Genomic DNA, 19,443 nt, shown 5'->3' with positions numbered 1-19,443 from the left:
CTGACGATTTTGTTGGAGCCGACCTGCAGGAGCTCGGATGCTTCCACCGCGGCAATGGCCGCCTCAGAGCCCAATGCCTGCTGCGGCCACGTGCGGCCCTTGCAGGCCTGAAGAAGACATACCTTATCATGATTGTAAAGGGCGACGTCTTCATCTGGAGCCTGGCGCCGTGCTCTCATCGTCGTGAGTTTGGCGTCGTGCGCACTGGCCAGGGGTGGAAACGCGGCAAGAAGGGCAGAGGTCCAGGCCGGCCAAGTGGTGTAGCGGCGGCCTTCATACTGGTGCCAGGCGCGGGCGGCACCACGGAGATGGTCTTCCGCGACGGTGAGCGTGGTGGCTGGAGACCAGGCGAAACGCCGGGCAGCAGCGTCGACCACTTGAATCCACGCTTCGACGTTGTCAGAAAATCCACGGAACTCCGGAATTTGTACCGGGGTTACTGGGTATCCAGAGGACAGTGAAGCGCGGGCAAGCACTGCAGTGAAAGAAGCACATAATTCCCGGAGGGTGGAGAGGGCTTCGGGAAGAAGGGCCAAGGCTGAATCCGCCGAGGAGGCATGGACGCCGTTCTCGGACGGAATAGGGGTCCCAGGCGCCAAGGGAACCGGCCGTGTGACTGGCCGGCCGCTTCGAAGGAGGAGCAACGGGTCGTGGAGGTCTGGGTCGGGCCCGACGTCGGTCGACTGCGCCATTGTAAAGACTGACACTGAGACGCGCTGAGCTGAGAGTCGCTCGATTGCCTAGCCTTTTTTTAATCCCACTTCCTCGTCTTCTTCCGCCCGCTCCTTTCCTCTCTACTTCATCTTTGCTGTCTCGGCATCACAATATATATATAGTCTTGTCAAATATATTTTATGAAGAACCGACACAGGTCGCTGTCCATAAGCGTGCTAATATAAAGAGGAATTCAAAGAGACAAAAAAGAGACATTTTTGCAAAAACTTTCAACAGCCATTTTTGCAGACAGCATCGAACCAGGTCAAGTCAGTTGCAAACAACCTCAGCATCTCAATTTCCAGGGGATGAAGTTTTCCAGGTATCACCAAGCTGTGCAGGGGACTTCCCAGGTCACAGGTTGACATCTCCTTCAGAGAAGAGCACTTGATGCACTGTGTTTCCATGCCCACCCGAGCCAAGCCAATGCAGGGACTGTCTTCACTGTAAGCTGCAATGAGGAATGAAAAGGAGACATGTTAATGTACGACCCACTAAAAGTGTTACATGTACTGATAGTTAAGGCCGTTAACTTTTATTCTAGAAGAGAGGCGTGAAACAGGATAACCACAAAACGACGGAAGGTAACGGAAGATAAATCACGGAACATAACCGTTTATTTACAACTTAATTACTTTATTAAAAAACGCACTTTTAGAACATGTCAAGAAACAACAAAGAACAAAGCAATACACGCAAGACCAAAAGCAACAAAAGCTAAAGCCTATTAGGGCCATAAACCAAAAGAGAAGCAAGAAGTTACAGAAGTGGGGAGGCAAGGTGGTCAAGTTCTTTTTTGTACAAGGAAATCAAGGGCTGACTGACAGAATTAGGGCTTTCTTCGCTATTTCAAAGGCCTCAATTATTTTGAGCGTGTGCTTATCCCTGTGTGAAGCCAAAATGGGTCATCTCATAGAAAATGGGCAGACACAATTTACATTTTGGCAATCTAAACTGCCGAAAGCACCGTTTTGGCAATGATCCTTGTCAAACCCAAAGCCTCTGCATAATCTATTTATGACAAGTTTTGGTCACTGGTCGGTCCTTTTAATGCATCAGAGGCTTTCCTGCGTTCAACGGTGTCGTGCTCATCCAAAGCGTCGTCTCAGGTATGTACAGTCGGGGGCAAAAGTCTCTGGACCCTGTGCTCCTTAAACTAAAGCGATAGCACTAATAATAGGCGGCGGATGGAGACCGCACTTGTGGGGGGTGGAAGTCATAATCCTGTTCTTTCACCTCCACAAGTGTGATGGTCAGCCAGCGGCTAATAACAGAGCTATCAGCTTCGTTGACGGAACACACGGTCCAGAGACTTTTGTCCCCGACTGTACCTCTTGCTTTACTTATCCTTTCTCATGTATTTGAAGGAAGTTTACCCCCTTCTCCTCCAATGCCAGCGATTCACCTGCCGGCTGCAACAGGGCCAAAGTTCCTGCAGCCAGCGAATCCGGCGGCACTGGAAAAATGTTTGCTTCAAATAGATAAAAAGAAATGGCCCTGCTTAAAAAGTTTTGCTTGTTTGGTTAGTTGCTTATATGCCACCTGACACTGCCTGCCCACAAATTTCACAAATATTTATATATGCATTTGAATTTGTTCTCACACTGCTACTTAAGCAGGCAATCACAAAGAGGAGGGTGGCCATTTATGTAAACACTTTCTATAAATGTGAACTCACTGAGGAATTTTCAGCTTCAACAGGTCACTACAAAATTCTAAAATTATACACCATAATAAATACATCATATCTGCTGTATATTGGCCCCCAAACCGAAACTACAATCTTTGTGGCAAGCATCTCAGCTGATCACTGGAATTCTGTTCTTCAATCCGGTATAGCTTAGTTCTGAGTGCAGATTTCAATGTTAACATGAATGAGAAGAGCCCAACATCCCAAACATGGTATAGTATCATCGCATCGAATGAACTTACTAATGTGAGCTTTTCTCTAGCAAGAACTATACGATCCAGTTTAAACACCACTGATCTTTTCATTGTTAACGTTGACGGGGGACACCGCAGTGAAGGGCACTGGATAATTTCGACCCCCTGGGGTTCTGTAATGTGCACTGACATAGCACAGCACACAGGCCTCTAGCATTTTGCGTCCATCAAAATACAACCGCCAGGTACGGGGTCGGAACCGCGTCTTCCGGGTCAGCAGCCGCGCACCTTAACCACTGAGGCACCGCGGCAGCCATTAATGCATAAATGCTAGTTCAGCATTTGTTCAGCTTTGCCATCTGTTTCTTTGGTTCATCCTGTGAAGAGTGTGCTGTGTCTAGAACCATATATCCCCTGTTCACGCGAGCGAGTAATCCCTAAGCACAGTGCAGTTCACCTACAACATACATATTGCAAGAGCTCCAAGTCACTAGTAAAAGTGGCGTGAAAACTATCCCAGTAATCTTAGTAAGACCCAGGCCAACAGATTAAGCTAAACAAAATGCGAAGAAGGTGTGCTGGCACAACCTCACCTTCGTTGGCACACTACACCAGCTAGACCCTGCATATAACGTGGTTTTCCACTGTCTGCTGCAATCTGAACTTGCGACGAGAACTGGTGATGCACATGACTTTTTCTTCTCAGCGTGACGCAGGTTTCCTTTTTTCCACTGAGCTTTAACTGCTGTGCTATTGTTTAACCTGTTTCTCGTAGGGGGCAACTAGTGTGACATGATTTCATTCTTTCCATAGTGATGCAGCTGGGGCGACATGTTGGCTGCAGTTGCCACGAAGCCAGTTTCCTCCTTTCCACTTACCACAATGCGAAGGTGGCAGCCTGCCATCCTCATCATCATCATCAGCCTAATTACACCCACTGCAGAGCAAAGGCCTCTCCCGTGTCTTGCCAATTAACCCTCTCATTTTCCAGCTGCAGCCACCGTATCCCTGCAAACTTCTTAATCTCACCCGCCCACCTAACTTTCTGCCGCCCCCTGCTACGCTTGCCTTCTCTTGGAATCCACTCCGTTACCCTTAAGGACCAGCGGTTATCTTGCCTTCGCAACACATGCCCTGCCCAAGTGTAGTGTTCGGGCTTCTTTGTGTGGCGGGCCCAAGAGAGCACAGCAGAGAGTCGGGAGGCTGCTGTGGTCTCAGGCGAACTGTTGTTTAATAACATTCACAAAAGCATTTTATACACAAGACACTGGCCCCACGGTACGGACAAAGTGAAAGCGAAACCGAGACTCAGACGATACAACATATTCCCTCCCTTAGAAAAACATGTCATGCGTTAGTCAGTGGGTAGGTGATTATTTACGATAATTGAACATGGAGTTGATATAATGCACACTTAAGGAAACGAGAATTAGAAACATAGTTCACAACCACAGTATGACAGTCACACAGGTGAAATGAAGAGTAGTCGAAAGTCACATGAAGTGAACAGAGAAAGAGCGCACACACATCACACACACTGGAACACTGAAACACCTAGTTGCCTTGGTGTTTTCAGTCACAGAACGACTTCTACAAAGGATAGCCGTAGCGATCCAGTGGCTGTCTAGCTCTTGTAGGCTGAATGCGTCGGTGCTGAACATCGCAGTTGGAGGATTGGGCATGTCTGGCGGTGCTGCGGCGTGGCACGCTTGTTCCTGCGTAGTAGACGATGGTGGACCAGCCGAGGTGGGTGGCAGTTTAACACTGTCGTAAGTGGACGATGACGAGGGCACCTTGGTGAGTCTCGATGCGTTCCAGATCTTCCCGCCGTTGAGGAGAAACGACGATGGTCCCTTCCTCGCGATCACTTTACGCGGCTGACTGTAGGAGGGGTCACCTTTGAATGCCACTGTAGGCTTCTTTACACGGACGAAGTCATCTACTGTCACCGTTGTCTGTCTTGCCGCCCGGCGAGCATCCACGTATTTCTTGCTGTTTTGTTGCATCTCCACCATGCGTTGTCGCATCCGACGAAGTTCTGTTGTCGGATCAGTAAAGAAGGACGGTGATGGATGTCCAACAATGTCAAGCCGTGTTCTAGGCAATCTTCCGTGCAGTAGCAGAGCGGGAGCTATCCCTGTAGTAGCATGAGGCGTGCACCGGTAGATGCCGAGGTAGTCAATGGCTGCTTGACGAATGGGACGATGTTCGAGCAAAGCTAGCTGAACGAAATTCTTGAAGACGCGGTTAAACCACTCGACTAGCCCATTTGCCTGTGGATAATAGAGAGACGAGTGCGTGAGACGAATGGCGCGCTCGTTCAAGAAATGTGTGAATTCTTGCGACGAAAACTGAGGTCCATTGTCGCTAACAATTTCGTCGGGGTAGCCTTCGCGGGCGAAAATGGACACTAAGAAATTAGTGACCGTACTTGTTGGAACTTCGGTACAGAAGTGTACTTCTGGCCATTTTAAGAAGTAGTCCACTAATGTAATAGCGAACCTACAGTCTTGCGGGGCTCTTTCCTTGGGGCCGACGATGTCGATGGCCAGCTTTTTCCATGGGCGCTCAGGCAGCGGTACCGGCTGAAGAGGAGAAACCGCAGTCTTGGCGCTTTTGTCGGCTGCCTGACAGACGCTGCAGTTATGGACGGCAAGCTCGACTTGCTTGTCCATGCCTGGCCACCAGAAGCGTTCCCATAGTCGCGCCTTGGTACAAACTATTCCTGGGTGCGCTTCATGAGCCGTAGCTATTAGCTGCGTTGTCAGCGAGAGGGGAACAACCACTCGTTCTCCACGCATTACCAAGTCGCTGACCACGGAAAGTTCTTCACGCACAGTGAAGTAGGGCTGCAGTTCACTTGAAATGAACTTACGGAAAGGCCAAGTCGACTCAACATAGGGACGTCTTTCAAAATAGGGTCCCCGCTAAGAGCCTTCTTGAACTGCTCTTTTGTGAGGCAAAGGGGTGTAATGAGATTTAATATAATCTCCTGCTCAACGGAAACATCTTCATGTGAAACAGAGGCAGGAAAACGAGAAAGGGCATCCGCAACGGCGTTTTCTGATCCCTTACGGTACTCTACTGTGTAATTGTAGCGGAGAAGGCGTTCGGACCACCGTGCAATGCGAATAGGCCGCCTGCCCGTTCCCCGAGAGGACAGGAGGGAAACTAAGGCTTGATGGTCCGTGCGGAGTGTGAAGGGACGACCCCACAAGTACGTATGCCAGTGCTCGCACGCCCAAATGCATGCAAGTGCCTCGCGCTCTGCAACCGCATACTTCCTTTCCGCCGGAGACAGCGTACGAGACGCAAATGCAATTGTATGTAGCTTGTGCCCGTCTAGTTGCTGGAGAACAGCGCCAAGTCCGCAGTCAGATGCGTCCGTGGAAACAATCACAGGAAGAGTCTCGTCAAACATTTAAAGTACCCGGCTGGATTGAAGCAAGGACTTGATACTTCGGAAACTAGCGTCTGCAGCGGGAGTCCAACTGAAAGGCTGGTTCTTGCGAAGGAGGACTCGCATTGGTTCAACAATGTCCGCGAGACTCGGGAGAAACTTCGCGCAGTATTCGACTATGCCAGGGAAAGAGCGGAGTGCAGTTGCATCAGTGGGGGCAGGAGTGTTAATTATTGAATTCACTTTTTCCGGCATTGGCGAGATACCCTGGGCGGCGACCTTGTGACCCAAGAAGGACAGCTCTTGTACGCAAAAAGTGCATTTGTCATTTAGTTTGAGTCCTGCATTCTTGATGCGCTGAAGAACAGCCGTCAGGTTGGTCAGGTGCTCCTGCTCATTCCTGCCGAACACGATGATGTCATCGATACAGAAAAGAACACCTGAACACCCCTGAAGAATTCGCGACATCATTTGCTGAAAAACGGCAGGGGCCGTCGCCAATCGAAAGCAGACTTGTTTGAAACGGAAAAGCCCTTCATGGGTTATGAAGGCGGTTAAGTCACGGCTGTCGGGGTGAAGCGGTACCTGATGGTAGGCTGACGCCAAGTCCAACTTCGAGAAGTGGGTTGCTCCTACGAAACTGTGCAGGAGCTCTTCTGTGTGGGGAAGGGGAAAGCTGTCCGTGACGACGGCTTTGTTGGGTTCTCTCAGATCCACACATAATCGGATGCTACCGTCTTTTTTTCGTACCACGACAATGGGAGATGCCCACTCAGAAGCGTTGATACGCTCGATAACGTCAAGTTGTTCCAAACGGTGCAGTTCCTCCGTTACCTGAGGTCTAAGTGTGAACGGAAGTCGACGGAGCTTCGATGTTACAGGTGGAATGTCGGATCTAACTTTGACGCGACGAATGAACCCTTTTGCCATGCCAAGGCCTTTGTCAAACATGGTTCCGAAACTTGGCAGACAGACATTCCGGAAGGTGTTTATTCTGCTCATTTCCTCCGATGGCAGAAGTTGGTGAAGTCTGAAGACAACTCAGAGAGGAACCGTCAATGTGCAGGTCCAAAGCTTTTATGGCGTCAACACCAAGGAGAGACGTGCCTTGTAATACAACATAGAAAAGAATAGAGGCCGAGCGGTCCTTGTATTTGACTTTTGAGTAAAAGCAACCACGCAGTGGAATGGGCTGTTGAGAATAATCGAGCAACTTCACCTTAGGAGAGTAAAGCGTTGACGTTAGTTCGAAATGTTGTTTAAAAATGCTGTCGGCTAAGATAGACACAGATGAGCCAGAGTCAACGAGCAGCTTCAAAGGTGTCTGAGCAACAGAAACATCAACAAGAACACCGGCCCGACAGGGGCTACCCACGGAAAGAATGTGCAAGACTTCAGCCTCATGGTAAGAATTACTGCATGCGACCTCCTGAACAGCTACGGGGCTGCGTTTTCGCCGATTACAGACAGAGCGAAAGTGCCCCAGGCGGCCGCAATGTAAACAACGCTGGTCTCTTGCGGGACAGCGCTGGTACGAAGTCAGATGCTGCAAAGCACCACAGCAAAAACAAAACGACGCGGAGTCACGCGAAACTTGAGAACCTTTTGGGGGGAGATCCGGAGGGGCCTGGCCGTCGGAACGGGAGACACGTGAGGAAACCGAGCCGCGTCGTTCGGGCTGGATATTGGAACGGGTCGACATTACGGAGTTCCGAGCTCTGCGTAATGTCACTCTACTAACGTTTGCCGAAGAGAACTCGTGTAGCTGTTGCGCGGCTTGTTCAATCTGAAGCGCGAGCTGCACGGCGCGATAGAAAGAAAGTAGGGAAATTTCGAGAAGAAGGCGTTCACGGATGTGTTCAGAGGCGACGCCTTCCAAGAATTGATCACGCAGTGAATCCTCCACATCAACAAAAGAACAAAGCGCTGCGAGCTCTCGTAATGCGGCAACAAACTCCTGGATAGACTCGCCTGGGCGTTGAACTCTGCGACGAAAACGGTGCCGCTCAACAATTACATTGCTGGTAGAAGAGAAGTGCAACGATAAGGCTGTAATGGCTTGGTCATATACGGACGGTGAGGCTGGAGCTTCAGCGGTGCTTGCGTCAGCGGCAGCATCCGCGGAAGAAACCTCTTGGGTGATTTGTGAAGGTTCGGAAACAGGTATAGGCAGGGTGTAAAAAATACGCTGACCTTCTGTACCGATGCTGTGCAGAAGAAAGGCCTTGCGACGCTCGGGTGAGAAGGTTGACGATCTTGAGGACACGAGGAACGTTTCCAACATGTGGTACCATTGTGGCCATGGAACATATACACAAGACACTGGCGCCACGGTACAGACAAAGTGAAAGCGAAACCGAAACTCAGACGATACAACACCAAGCCCATTTCTTCCTCTTGATTTCAACTTCCTTCCTCATAGTAGCTTTAATCTGCCACCGAATAATAACATCTACAGCGAAAGATTGGTGCAGTTTTCAGGAGGCAAGGTTTGGAATGCTTTACCCCCAGAAATAAAACAGTCCCATGAAACAAACAAAACATTTAGAACATACTTTATGAAGCTTATCTGACCTATGTGACAGTCGTTTTCGGTTTGTGTTTGTTGTACCCTGTTGTTCATGACAGATTTTTATTCATTCTGCTGTAAAATGCACATTATTTTATTTTCTCCTCATTGTATAATGTATTTTGGTCTTTCACCATGATTTTGTGCTTTTCATTTTACAAAAGTGCTGTACCATTGCCATCATGTATTTTGTTTCTGAACCCCACACTAGCCTATGGGTTCAGTCAGTGTTTTGATAATTTGTATGGCAAGAGTAGGAATAAAATGAAAAGAAATTAAAATAAATGAAACAAAAAAGAAACTACCATTCTCCACAGGTTTCAACTGCAGACAGGACAGCTTTCTCGCTAGCGAGACATCTAGTCCTAATGCACTAAAAAATGTCAGTGAAATGAGTGAATCAAATAAACATTCGGCCGTGGCGGTTGCATTTAGATGGAGGCAAAATTCTGGAGGCCCGTGTGCTGTGCGATGACAGTGCACGTTAAAGAACCCCAGGTGGTGAAATTTCCGGAGCCCTTCACTACGGCGTCCCTCATAGCCTGAGTTGCTTTGGGACGTTAAACCCCAATAAATCAAATCAAATCAAACAAACATCCAGCCAGCCTTGCACACCATAAAAAGACTGGCAGACAGCGAAAGCAAGCTACCCTGGGTGTCTCACCTAGCTCAGATGCTGGGACGCCGTCAGCTCTCCTGCGCTCGAGGATCTCGATAAGCTGGGAAGCTGCCTCCGCGGCTGTCATGAAGCGCGGAGGCTCATAGATGTCCCGGCCCCTGCACCAAAGACAACAAACAACAAGACAGCCGTCTCCTCAGCACAGTCAGCACCTGCTGTCACAACTCCGACGTGCACAGGCAACATTCAACACAACTTACTTCAGGAACTGAGGACAGCTCTATCTTATCTTTGGTTATAGGCGCGAAAAGACAGAACACAAGGCAGAAAGACGGGACGAAACGCCACACTCAACTTATTTATTCGAAGGCAACATGCATAAATATATAACGTCTTACATGCAAGGAATATTGTCACCTTCAAAGTTGATATGATAGCGAACGGGTCAAAAAATTGTTCTCAGCCTTGTAAAAGACATGGATGTGTCGCTGACGCACATGCTTCCTTTCTTTTGCAATAAAAATAAAGCTTTGATTAGTTCCCTAGCTTTTGTAGCTTTGCTTTTTCACAGAATTTGTACACCAGAAAAGCATGGCTCAAAAGAGCGCCAAAAGAGCGCAAGCAGAACCGAAGTAGAGCCACGAATGCAGGGGACGCTGCAAGCCCCCTACGCCAACAGAACGGCAGTCAAGCACGTCTGATCTTATCAGTGACGCTTTCGCCTTTGTGACCGTGTCGGAGAAGTTTGCAGCGTTATAGCCAACAGCAGAACCACTGCAAGCATCGTTATCTGCGAAGTTGAAGCACTGCCCCGACTAGTTAGTGGGGCCATTTAAGTTACGCCAGCCGGATCCATGCCATGCCATGTGTGGGACATGCGAACTCGTGCTGATTGAGGTCGAAAACAAGCGGAAAGGCCTCGCTTCTCCCCTCAAGCTCAGCTGTACAAATGGAGCATGCTCGGCAGCAGCAATTTCTGCTGTGCATACGTCGCGACGTACTGAAACCGCCAGCCGTGAAGGCAGCGACACGGAGCGGTGCAGTGGAAGCCCCCGCGATATAGTTTCGCTATCAATGTGAAAGCGGTGCTCGCTGCGCGTTCGATAGGTGTCGGACGCGATCGGCTGACGATGTTTTGTGGCGTTCTTGGCCTACAAAAGCCACTTCACCACAAGACGTTCCACCGCGTAGCGATGAAAATACACATCGCCGCCGGCGCCAAAGCAGCCACCGACAATCCTGCAGAGGCGAGACGAATGAACTGCTTTGGAAACTGCTCAGACTGACGTTGCGGTCGTCTTCGATGGAACCTGGCAGAAGCACGGACACAAGAGCAATGATGTTGGCACTGACATTTCTATGTAAGTAAAACAGCGCTAGACACGGGACGAAGGAAGAACAACACAGCACACGGCGTTACTAGCAACTCGATTTTTATTGCGCCAGAAGCGAAATATATATCCGGAAAGTAAGAACACAAAAACATGAAGCTAAACAGTACAGACACTCAGATACATAAAGTGCAGTCATTGCAGGTGCATGCACAAGTTACAAGGTTGGATAGCGAATTTCTTTGTCAAGTAGCTTAATGGATGGCTTGCTGACGCAGTTCTGTCCTCTCTGATGAATGATTAGTGCCTCGAAGACTTCCCTTGCTCTTTTCGATCTATATTTCTTAATAACGCTCGTGCGATCCAAGAAAGGTGTGCAGTTTTTTGACTGGCAGTTTTTGCAGTGTATGGCTAGATTGCTGCCAGTTCCTGTAGAATGTAATCTGGCGGGCTCGCTTAGTCTGGTGTTAAGACAGCGGCCTGCGACGTATTTCTATGGACACTGGCCTTTGCCTAGACTTTGAAGTGCTGACCAACTACTGCCAAGGCTTTAGCAGCCACAAAGCACTTCGTGATGAAGAGGAAGAAGTATGGAAGGCCTTCCACTCTCCCATGTGCAAGAAAAATGTCGAGTGCACATTGCGTGCTATGGAAGCGGAAGCGCCACTGCGCATCTGAACTAGGACGCAGTCCTACAACATGCACTTCGCCACACTTCTGAGTGATGGTGCCAGCAAGGCATATGGAGCAGTTTCTGAGGCACAGATTTATAGGCCGACGGCAGTGACCAAAGAGGACTGTACAAACCACGCTTCTGAACGTCTTGGCACTGCACTACGAAAGCTGGACAGAAAGTATGGACAGAAACTTGGCGAGAAGGCCATCCAAAAGCTGCAGAACTATTATCGGATTGCACTAACACGCAACCAGGGCAGTGTAAGAGGCATGTACTGTGCAATCTGGACATTGTCCCACCTCCATTTGTGCTCCAGCAATGGTGCAGGCAGCTACAAGCTTTACCCTGGTGGGAAGGGGTCGTGGTGCAGGCAAAAGAGAGCCCAAGCTCTGGGAGAAGCAGCTCTAGACCACACCCCCCCTCCTAACCAAAGCACAAGGAAAAGCAGCGCTGCCAATTCACAAATGCTTGACAGACTCCAAACTGCTTATGGCATGCTGAATTTTGTAAGAAGAAATTTTAAAATGGCACCATTAAAAGTTAAAGAGCTTCTACATTTCACCTATATTCGGCCAATATTGGAGTAAGCTTGTGTTGTTTGGCACCCCCCAACGTTAAATTTAACCGACATGCTTGAACGTATTCAGAACTTTGCCACCGCTCGGTTTGTCTCCAATAATTACGATTTTAACAGCAGTGTTACTAACATTAAACTAAAGCTGCGATGGGAGCTGTTATGGAAACGCCGCAAGAACTCTCGGTTAGAAATGTTGTACAAAATCTTTCACCGAAAAATAAAAATAGATAATTATTTGCTTGCACCGCATTTCAGGTCGAACAGACTTGACCACCGATGGAAGGTTAAAGAAATTAAACACAAAACTAACACTTATCAAAATGCATTTTTTTCCATCTACCATTCATGCCTGGAATCGCCTGCCCCATGAAATTGTTGAGTGCCGTTCAGAGTCTATGTTCCGCGCGTTGATATCGGATGTATGAGTGTGCAGTTGGCTTTTTTTTTTTTTGCAATTTCTTGTCATGCCTTGCTGTTTCTTCATATTGTGTATTCTTCATATTCATAATGGCCAGCGGCCATTAAATCATCTCTCGTTCATGGTTCACCATGCCTCATTCTTCGGCTGGCCGCCACGTTACAATATTCATTCATTTTGTACTTGTTGCGTTCTGAATCTATGTTCCGCACATTGCTATCGGATGTATGAGTGTGCAGTTGGCTTCTTTTTTTTTGCAATTTCTTGTCATGCCTTGTTGTTTCTTCATATTGTGTATTCTTCATATTCATAATGGCCAGCGGCCATTAAATCATCTCTCGTTCATGGTTCACCACGCCTCATTCTTCGGCTGGCCGCCACGTTACAATATTCATTCATTTTGTACTTGTTGCGTTCTGAATCTATGTTCCGCGCATTGCTATCGGATGTATGAGTGTGCAGTTGGCTTCTTTTTTTTTGCAATTTCTTGTCATGCCTTGCTGTTTCTTCATATTGTGTATTCTTCATATTCATAATGGCCAGCGGCCATTAAATCATCTCTCGTTCATGGTTCACCACGCCTCATTCTTCGGCTGGCCGCCACGTTACAATATTCATTCATTTTGTACTTGTTGCGTTCTGAATCTATGTTCCGCGCATTGCTATCGGATGTATGAGTGTGCAGTTGGCTTCTTTTTTTTTTGCAATTTCTTGTCATGCCTTGTTGTTTCTTCATATTGTGTATTCTTCATATTCATAATAGCCAGCGGCCATTAAATCATCTCTCGTTCATGGTTCACCATGCCTCATTCTTCGGCTGGCCGCCACGTTACAATATTCATTCATTTTGTACTTGTTGCGTTCTGAATCTATGTTCCGCGCATTGCTATCGGATGTATGAGTGTGCAGTTGGCGTCTTTTTTTTTTGCAATTTCTTGTCATGCCTTGTTGTTTCTTCATATTGTGTATTCTTCATATTCATAATGGCCAGCGGCCATTAAATCATCTCTCGTTCATGGTTCACCATGCCTCATTCTTCGGCTGGCCGCCACGTTACAATATTCATTCATTTTGTACTTGTTGCGTTCTGAATCTATGTTCCGCGCATTGCTATCGGATGTATGAGTGTGCAGTTGGCTTCTTTTTTTTTTGCAATTTCTTGTCATGCCTTGTTGTTTCTTCATATTGTGTATTCTTCATATTCATAATGGCCAGCGGCCATTAAATCATCTCTCGTTCATGGTTCACCACGCCTCATTCTTCGGCTGGCCGCCACGTTACAATATTCATTCATTTTGTACTTGTTGCGTTCTGAATCTATGTTCCGCGCATTGCTATCGGATGTATGAGTGTGCAGTTGGCTTCTTTTTTTTTTGCAATTTCTTGTCATGCCTTGCTGTTTCTTCATATTGTGTATTCTTCATATTCATAATGGCCAGCGGCCATTAAATCATCTCTCGTTCATGGTTCACCATGCCTCATTCTTCGGCTGGCCGCCACGTTACAATATTCATTCATTTTGTACTTGTTGCGTTCTGAATCTATGTTCCGTGCATTGCTATCGGATGTATGAGTGTGCAGTTGGCTTCTTTTTTTTTGCAATTTCTTGTCATGCCTTGTTGTTTCTTCATATTGTGTATTCTTCATATTCATAATGGCCAGCGGCCATTAAATCATCTCTCGTTCATGGTTCACCATGCCTCATTCTTCGGCTGGCCGCCACGTTACAATATTCATTCATTTTGTACTTGTTGCGTTCTGAATCTATGTTCCGCGCATTGCTATCGGATGTATGAGTGTGCAGTTGGCTTCTTTTTTTTTGCAATTTCTTGTCATGCCTTGTTGTTTCTTCATATTGTGTATTCTTCATATTCATAATGGCCAGCGGCCATTAAATCATCTCTCGTTCATGGTTCACCATGCCTCATTCTTCGGCTGGCCGCCACGTTACAATATTCATTCATTTTGTACTTGTTGCGTTCTGAATCTATGTTCCGCGCATTGCTATCGGATGTATGAGTGTGCAGTTGGCTTCTTTTTTTTTGCAATTTCTTGTCATGCCTTGTTGTTTCTTCATATTGTGTATTCTTCATATTCATAATGGCCAGCGGCCATTAAATCATCTCTCGTTCATGGTTCACCACGCCTCATTCTTCGGCTGGCCGCCACGTTACAATATTCATTCATTTTGTACTTGTTGCGTTCTGAATCTATGTTCCGCGCATTGCTATCGGATGTATGAGTGTGCAGTTCGCTTCTTTTTTTTTTGCAATTTCTTGTCATGCCTTGCTCTTTCTTCATATTGTGTATTCTTCATATTCATAATGGCCAGCGGCCATTAAATCATCTCTCGTTCATGGTTCACCACGCCTCATTCTTCGGCTGGCCGCCACGTTACAATATTCATTCATTTTGTACTTGTTGCGTTCTGAATCTATGTTCCGCGCATTGCTATCGGATGTATGAGTGTGCAGTTGGCTTCTTTTTTTTTTGCAATTTCTTGTCATGCCTTGCTGTTTCTTCATATTGTGTATTCTTCATATTCATAATGGCCAGCGGCCATTAAATCATCTCTCGTTCATGGTTCACCACGCCTCATTCTTCGGCTGGCCGCCACGTTACAATATTCATTCATTTTGTACTTGTTGCGTTCTGAATCTATGTTCCGCGCATTGCTATCGGATGTATGAGTGTGCAGTTGGCTTCTTTTTTTTTTTGCAATTTCTTGTCATGCCTTGTTGTTTCTTCATATTGTGTATTCTTCATATTCATAATGGCCAGCGGCCATTAAATCATCTCTCGTTCATGGTTCACCATGCCTCATTCTTCGGCTGGCCGCCACGTTACAATATTCATTCATTTTGTACTTGTTGCGTTCTGAATCTATGTTCCGCGCATTGCTATCGGATGTATGAGTGTGCAGTTGGCTTCTTTTTTTTTTGCAATTTCTTGTCATGCCTTGTTGTTTCTTCATATTGTGTATTCTTCATATTCATAATGGCCAGCGGCCATTAAATCATCTCTCGTTCATGGTTCACCATGCCTCATTCTTCGGCTGGCCGCCACATTACAATATTCATTCATTTTGTACTTGTTGCGTTCTGAATCTATGTTCCGCGCATTGCTATCGGATGTATGAGTGTGCAGTTGGCTTCTTTTTTTTTTGCAATTTCTTGTCATGCCTTGTTGTTTCTTCATATTGTGTATTCTTCATATTCATAATGGCCAGCGGCCATTAAATCATCTCTCGTTCATGGTTCACCATGCCTCATTCTTCGGCTGGCCGCCACGTTACAATATTCATTCATTTTGTACTTGTTGCGTTCTGAATCTATGTTCCGCGCATTGCTATCGGATGTATGAGTGTGCAGTTGGCTTCTTTTTTTTTGCAATTTCTTGTCATGCCTTGCTGTTTCTTCATATTGTGTATTCTTCATATTCATAATGGCCAGCGGCCATTAAATCATCTCTCGTTCATGGTTCACCACGCCTCATTCTTCGGCTGGCCGCCACGTTACAATATTCATTCATTTTGTACTTGTTGCGTTCTGAATCTATGTTCCGCGCATTGCTATCGGATGTATGAGTGTGCAGTTGGCTTCTTTTTTTTTTGCAATTTCTTGTCATGCCTTGTTGTTTCTTCATATTGTGTATTCTTCATATTCATAATGGCCAGCGGCCATTAAATCATCTCTCGTTCATGGTTCACCATGCCTCATTCTTCGGCTGGCCGCCACGTTACAATATTCATTCATTTTGTACTTGTTGCGTTCTGAATCTATGTTCCGCGCATTGCTATCGGATGTATGAGTGTGCAGTTGGCTTCTTTTTTTTTGCAATTTCTTGTCATGCCTTGTTGTTTCTTCATATTGTGTATTCTTCATATTCATAATGGCCAGCGGCCATTAAATCATCTCTCGTTCATGGTTCACCACGCCTCATTCTTCGGCTGGCCGCCACGTTACAATATTCATTCATTTTGTACTTGTTGCGTTCTGAATCTATGTTCCGCGCATTGCTATCGGATGTATGAGTGCACAGTTGGCTTCTTTTTTTGCACTTTCTTGCCATACCTTGTTGTTTCTTCATATTCATTCATTTTGTACTTGTTGCGTCATGCCTTGTATTGCTTTTTCTTCCTTTTTTTTTTCTTTTTTCTTGGCCTATTCTTCTGTTATGTATCCTCATCCCCCCTGCAATAATGCCTATGGGCGCTGCAAGTATTTCCAATAAATAAATAAATAAATTTCCAATAAATGCCCGCTGTTTGCGAGGGAAGACTCGGAACGCAGCTAAATCCCTCAACAGCAAAATTTGGATGCTGTGTCCAAAGAGCCGATTTGCATCGCGGACCGCAGTGGAGACTGCTGCTACCATTGCAGTCCTGTTTTTAACAAGGGCCACCCAGGCGCCCATCCTCTGAGGATTAAAGTCAGCAGAGCTACTACAGGGGCTAGTTGGAAATACATTCTTGAAGGTATTGGTGAGCGCTATTAAAATACAGATAAGGGACGAACACACAGGTACGCGCTTCTTCCTGTGTGTTCGTCCCTTCTCTGTATTTTGATAGCGCTCTCAATACCTTCAAGAATCCTCTGGGGTTGAACGGGAACAGGAAACCCACCCCCATGAACCTTACTGCCAGCTCCGTCCCACGAGGGATGGAACCAACTCCTGAGAAGACCAGTCAAGACCATCTAACTGGCACTCGTTTTGTGGGCTCAGGAAGCCACCATCATCATCATTTATTGTACCCTTAAAGGTCCCGTCTGGGACATTACATAAGGAGGGGGAAAGACAGTGGCGTGAAGCGGTCATACAAAAGCATGTGAACATAAAAAAGAACAAAAATAAAAAGAATAACAAGTTTGGCGTCAAATTAATGTCAGGTAATCCAAATAATACAAAAAATATGTGACAAACAAAGTAGTAGAATATAAAATTAAACATTAAATGCGTGGAAAATAAATAAGTGGGAAAATGCTTATAGGGGATAACGCAATGACACAAGCAGTTCAAATTGCAGGCAGAGCATCGCGAGGGAAGTAGCTATACTTGGTTCAAGTGGTCGGTTAGTAGCTGCCTAATTCTGGTGGGATTAGATTCGATGACAACGGTTTCAATAATGTTGTTCCATTCCTCTATGGCGACGGGAAGGAAAGATTTGTTGAAAGCGTTGGATGAACCGTGCAACCGCTGAGTGCTGAGGGAGTTGAATGATCGGCGAGATTGGCGTAAGGGAGCATGTAACAAAGTTTGGCGTAGTTACATCAACCCCACCTGGGGGCCACACCAAGCCCACCTTCCCTAAATCTCAACATTCTACGGCAATGAGGTTGTTTCTCTCTCTCTCTCGAAAAGGTGCTAGACGAACTGGGAATCCTCCCTTCAAGGCAGCTGGTCAGACTCAGCTTGGAAAGTGACCAAAGAAGAATCAAGAACATGTCTGCCAAGCTGACTGCTTAAGCCAAGTCTTATTGCCGCAGCTAGGAGAAGCAAGCCCATACTGAGGTCTCCATTCTCAAGAACCATGAGGGCGAAACATATGCTGCAGGAGAATTCTAGCCTTGCAGGCTAGGTGCCAACATGTACAACTTCATTACCACCAAGTTTCATGTGGTTTGAGTAAGAATTTTGACATCCAACGTACAATAAACTTTAAGCTGAGTTTTGCTGGAATTGGTGTCTTTGCCCATTTTTAAAGTTTATGCACACAATTTTTTCCTCTTGTACTTCTTGGATCGCAATGAAATTTTGTGCAGATGTTCCTTGGGATTTACAGTGTGTGGAAATCTTGTTTATGTAATTAGTTTAACCATATTTTTATTAGAGTATCATACCAACAGACTGAAGTACAAAAGAAAATGCACCCTAATTTTCGTAAATTTTTCAGCTGAAAAAGATGCAGACAAAAATAACTTCATCTAGATTTCAACATTCTGTGGCTTGTAATGAACTACCCAGTGTTTCAAAATGCTCTGTCGTAATTATTCCTAAAAAAAATTTAGTTGCATAAAAAAGGAGTTAATTATACATTTCATAGAGCACAACAATTGAACTACTAAGGTATCAAGAAACTGATTACATAAGGCACTTCATAACCGAAGCTCAATTTACACCACCTTTGCGAGTTTCAGCCCCCAAACTTCATAATTAAAAAAATGTTTTTTCGAGGAGCGTGTCCTCTTAATTACTCACTCGCGATAAGCAAGGCGTTGGAAAGGGAGAAGGTAAAGGACTGCCATTTATTATTATGGATTCGAACTGGTCATTAAATGAAGCTGTGAAACACTAACATGTTTATTTAAAAATGCGTTATCAAGAGCACACCTCACATACTGTATTTAAGGCATTTAAATTCGCAAAGCAGTTGCGCTTTTCATTCATAACTGGTAGTAAATTAAGTTAATCAATGAAACCAATGTCCAGCTGTCGTGGAGTGGAAATCCACATTTGAAAATGAGACAAAACCAGTATCTGACGTGCGTGTATGATACATGTAAATATATAGGGTAAAAGTCTAAATGTCTGCAAGTATAAATGCAAAAATATCTAAATTTATATGTGTTGCTCAACATAACATTGGAATGGTATAAGTGAGAGCCTCTTTTATTACCACAAGAACAACTCCTTTATAGTACGCTCAAATCAAAACAGACTTGTACAGCAATGACGAAAGACACACGGAAAAATTTCTATTGAAAGGACACTTCTTTCCAAAGCAACAGATAGGCAAAAAATAAATGTGTCCTATGAATAAAAATATTTCAATTGTGCATAGGAGTCGCAATTGATGTAGAAGCGTGTATTTCATGGGGCTTCAATTTTAGGCTTCTGTTCCCGATCCATGACTAAGTTAAAACGTTATTCCTTCGCAAAAATAAGAACAGCTGTGTCAAGTGAAAGAGCGAGTGCACCAAATTTTGCAAACGCGTAGAAACGTAAAAAAATATACCTTATCTCGCACAAAACAGCCCTTTTGGCTGAAACAAATTCCTCCCTACCGATATTGCGTAACCACTGGTTCTTGCGCTGGTCGTTGCATTTGCCGTGACAAATGGAGAAAACTGAAAACCCTTTTTCTCTCCTATTCGTGCACTGACATGCACAGCAGCACAGAATATTGTGCATGTGAATACATGTGAAACAGCGCGGGCGCCACAGCCGCAGAACACACACGAGTCGGGCAAATGGTGACTGGTTGTAAAAAAAAAAAAAAAAAAAGAGGCAACCCTAAGCAGCGACCTAACATCCA

The 19,443-nt window shown here is 45.8% G+C and overlaps 1 protein-coding gene and 1 pseudogene across 2 annotated transcripts in view; one reads left to right on the top strand and one right to left on the bottom strand.

Moving 5' to 3' along the window:
• Window positions 1-911: 911 nt before the first annotated feature.
• The window catches only part of Dph5 (diphthine methyl ester synthase), a 35,741-nt gene continuing 17,209 nt past the window's right edge, over window positions 912-19,443 (bottom strand). The window contains exons 7-8 of one of the 2 annotated variants that reach the window (XM_089554512.1): window positions 9,232-9,344; window positions 912-1,165 (exon numbers count right to left, since the gene is read on the bottom strand). In XM_089554512.1, coding sequence (XP_089410638.1) covers window positions 945-1,165; window positions 9,232-9,344 — 334 coding nt within the window. In that variant the 3' untranslated portion in view covers window positions 912-944. Of the gene's footprint in view, window positions 1,166-3,676; window positions 3,822-9,231; window positions 9,345-19,443 lie in introns of those variants that run through there. The other variant, XM_089554519.1, reaches the window with a different exon arrangement.
• Window positions 11,166-17,753, top strand: LOC149367203 (uncharacterized; annotated as a pseudogene).

This window comes from Amblyomma mixtum, chromosome 1 (assembly GCF_055824585.1).
Source record: "Amblyomma mixtum isolate Tamu chromosome 1, ASM5582458v1, whole genome shotgun sequence".
Lineage (NCBI taxonomy): Eukaryota > Metazoa > Arthropoda > Arachnida > Ixodida > Ixodidae > Amblyomma > Amblyomma mixtum.
The sequence above is the reverse complement of the archived record's forward strand: the minus strand, read 5'-3'. Positions and strand labels throughout refer to the sequence as shown.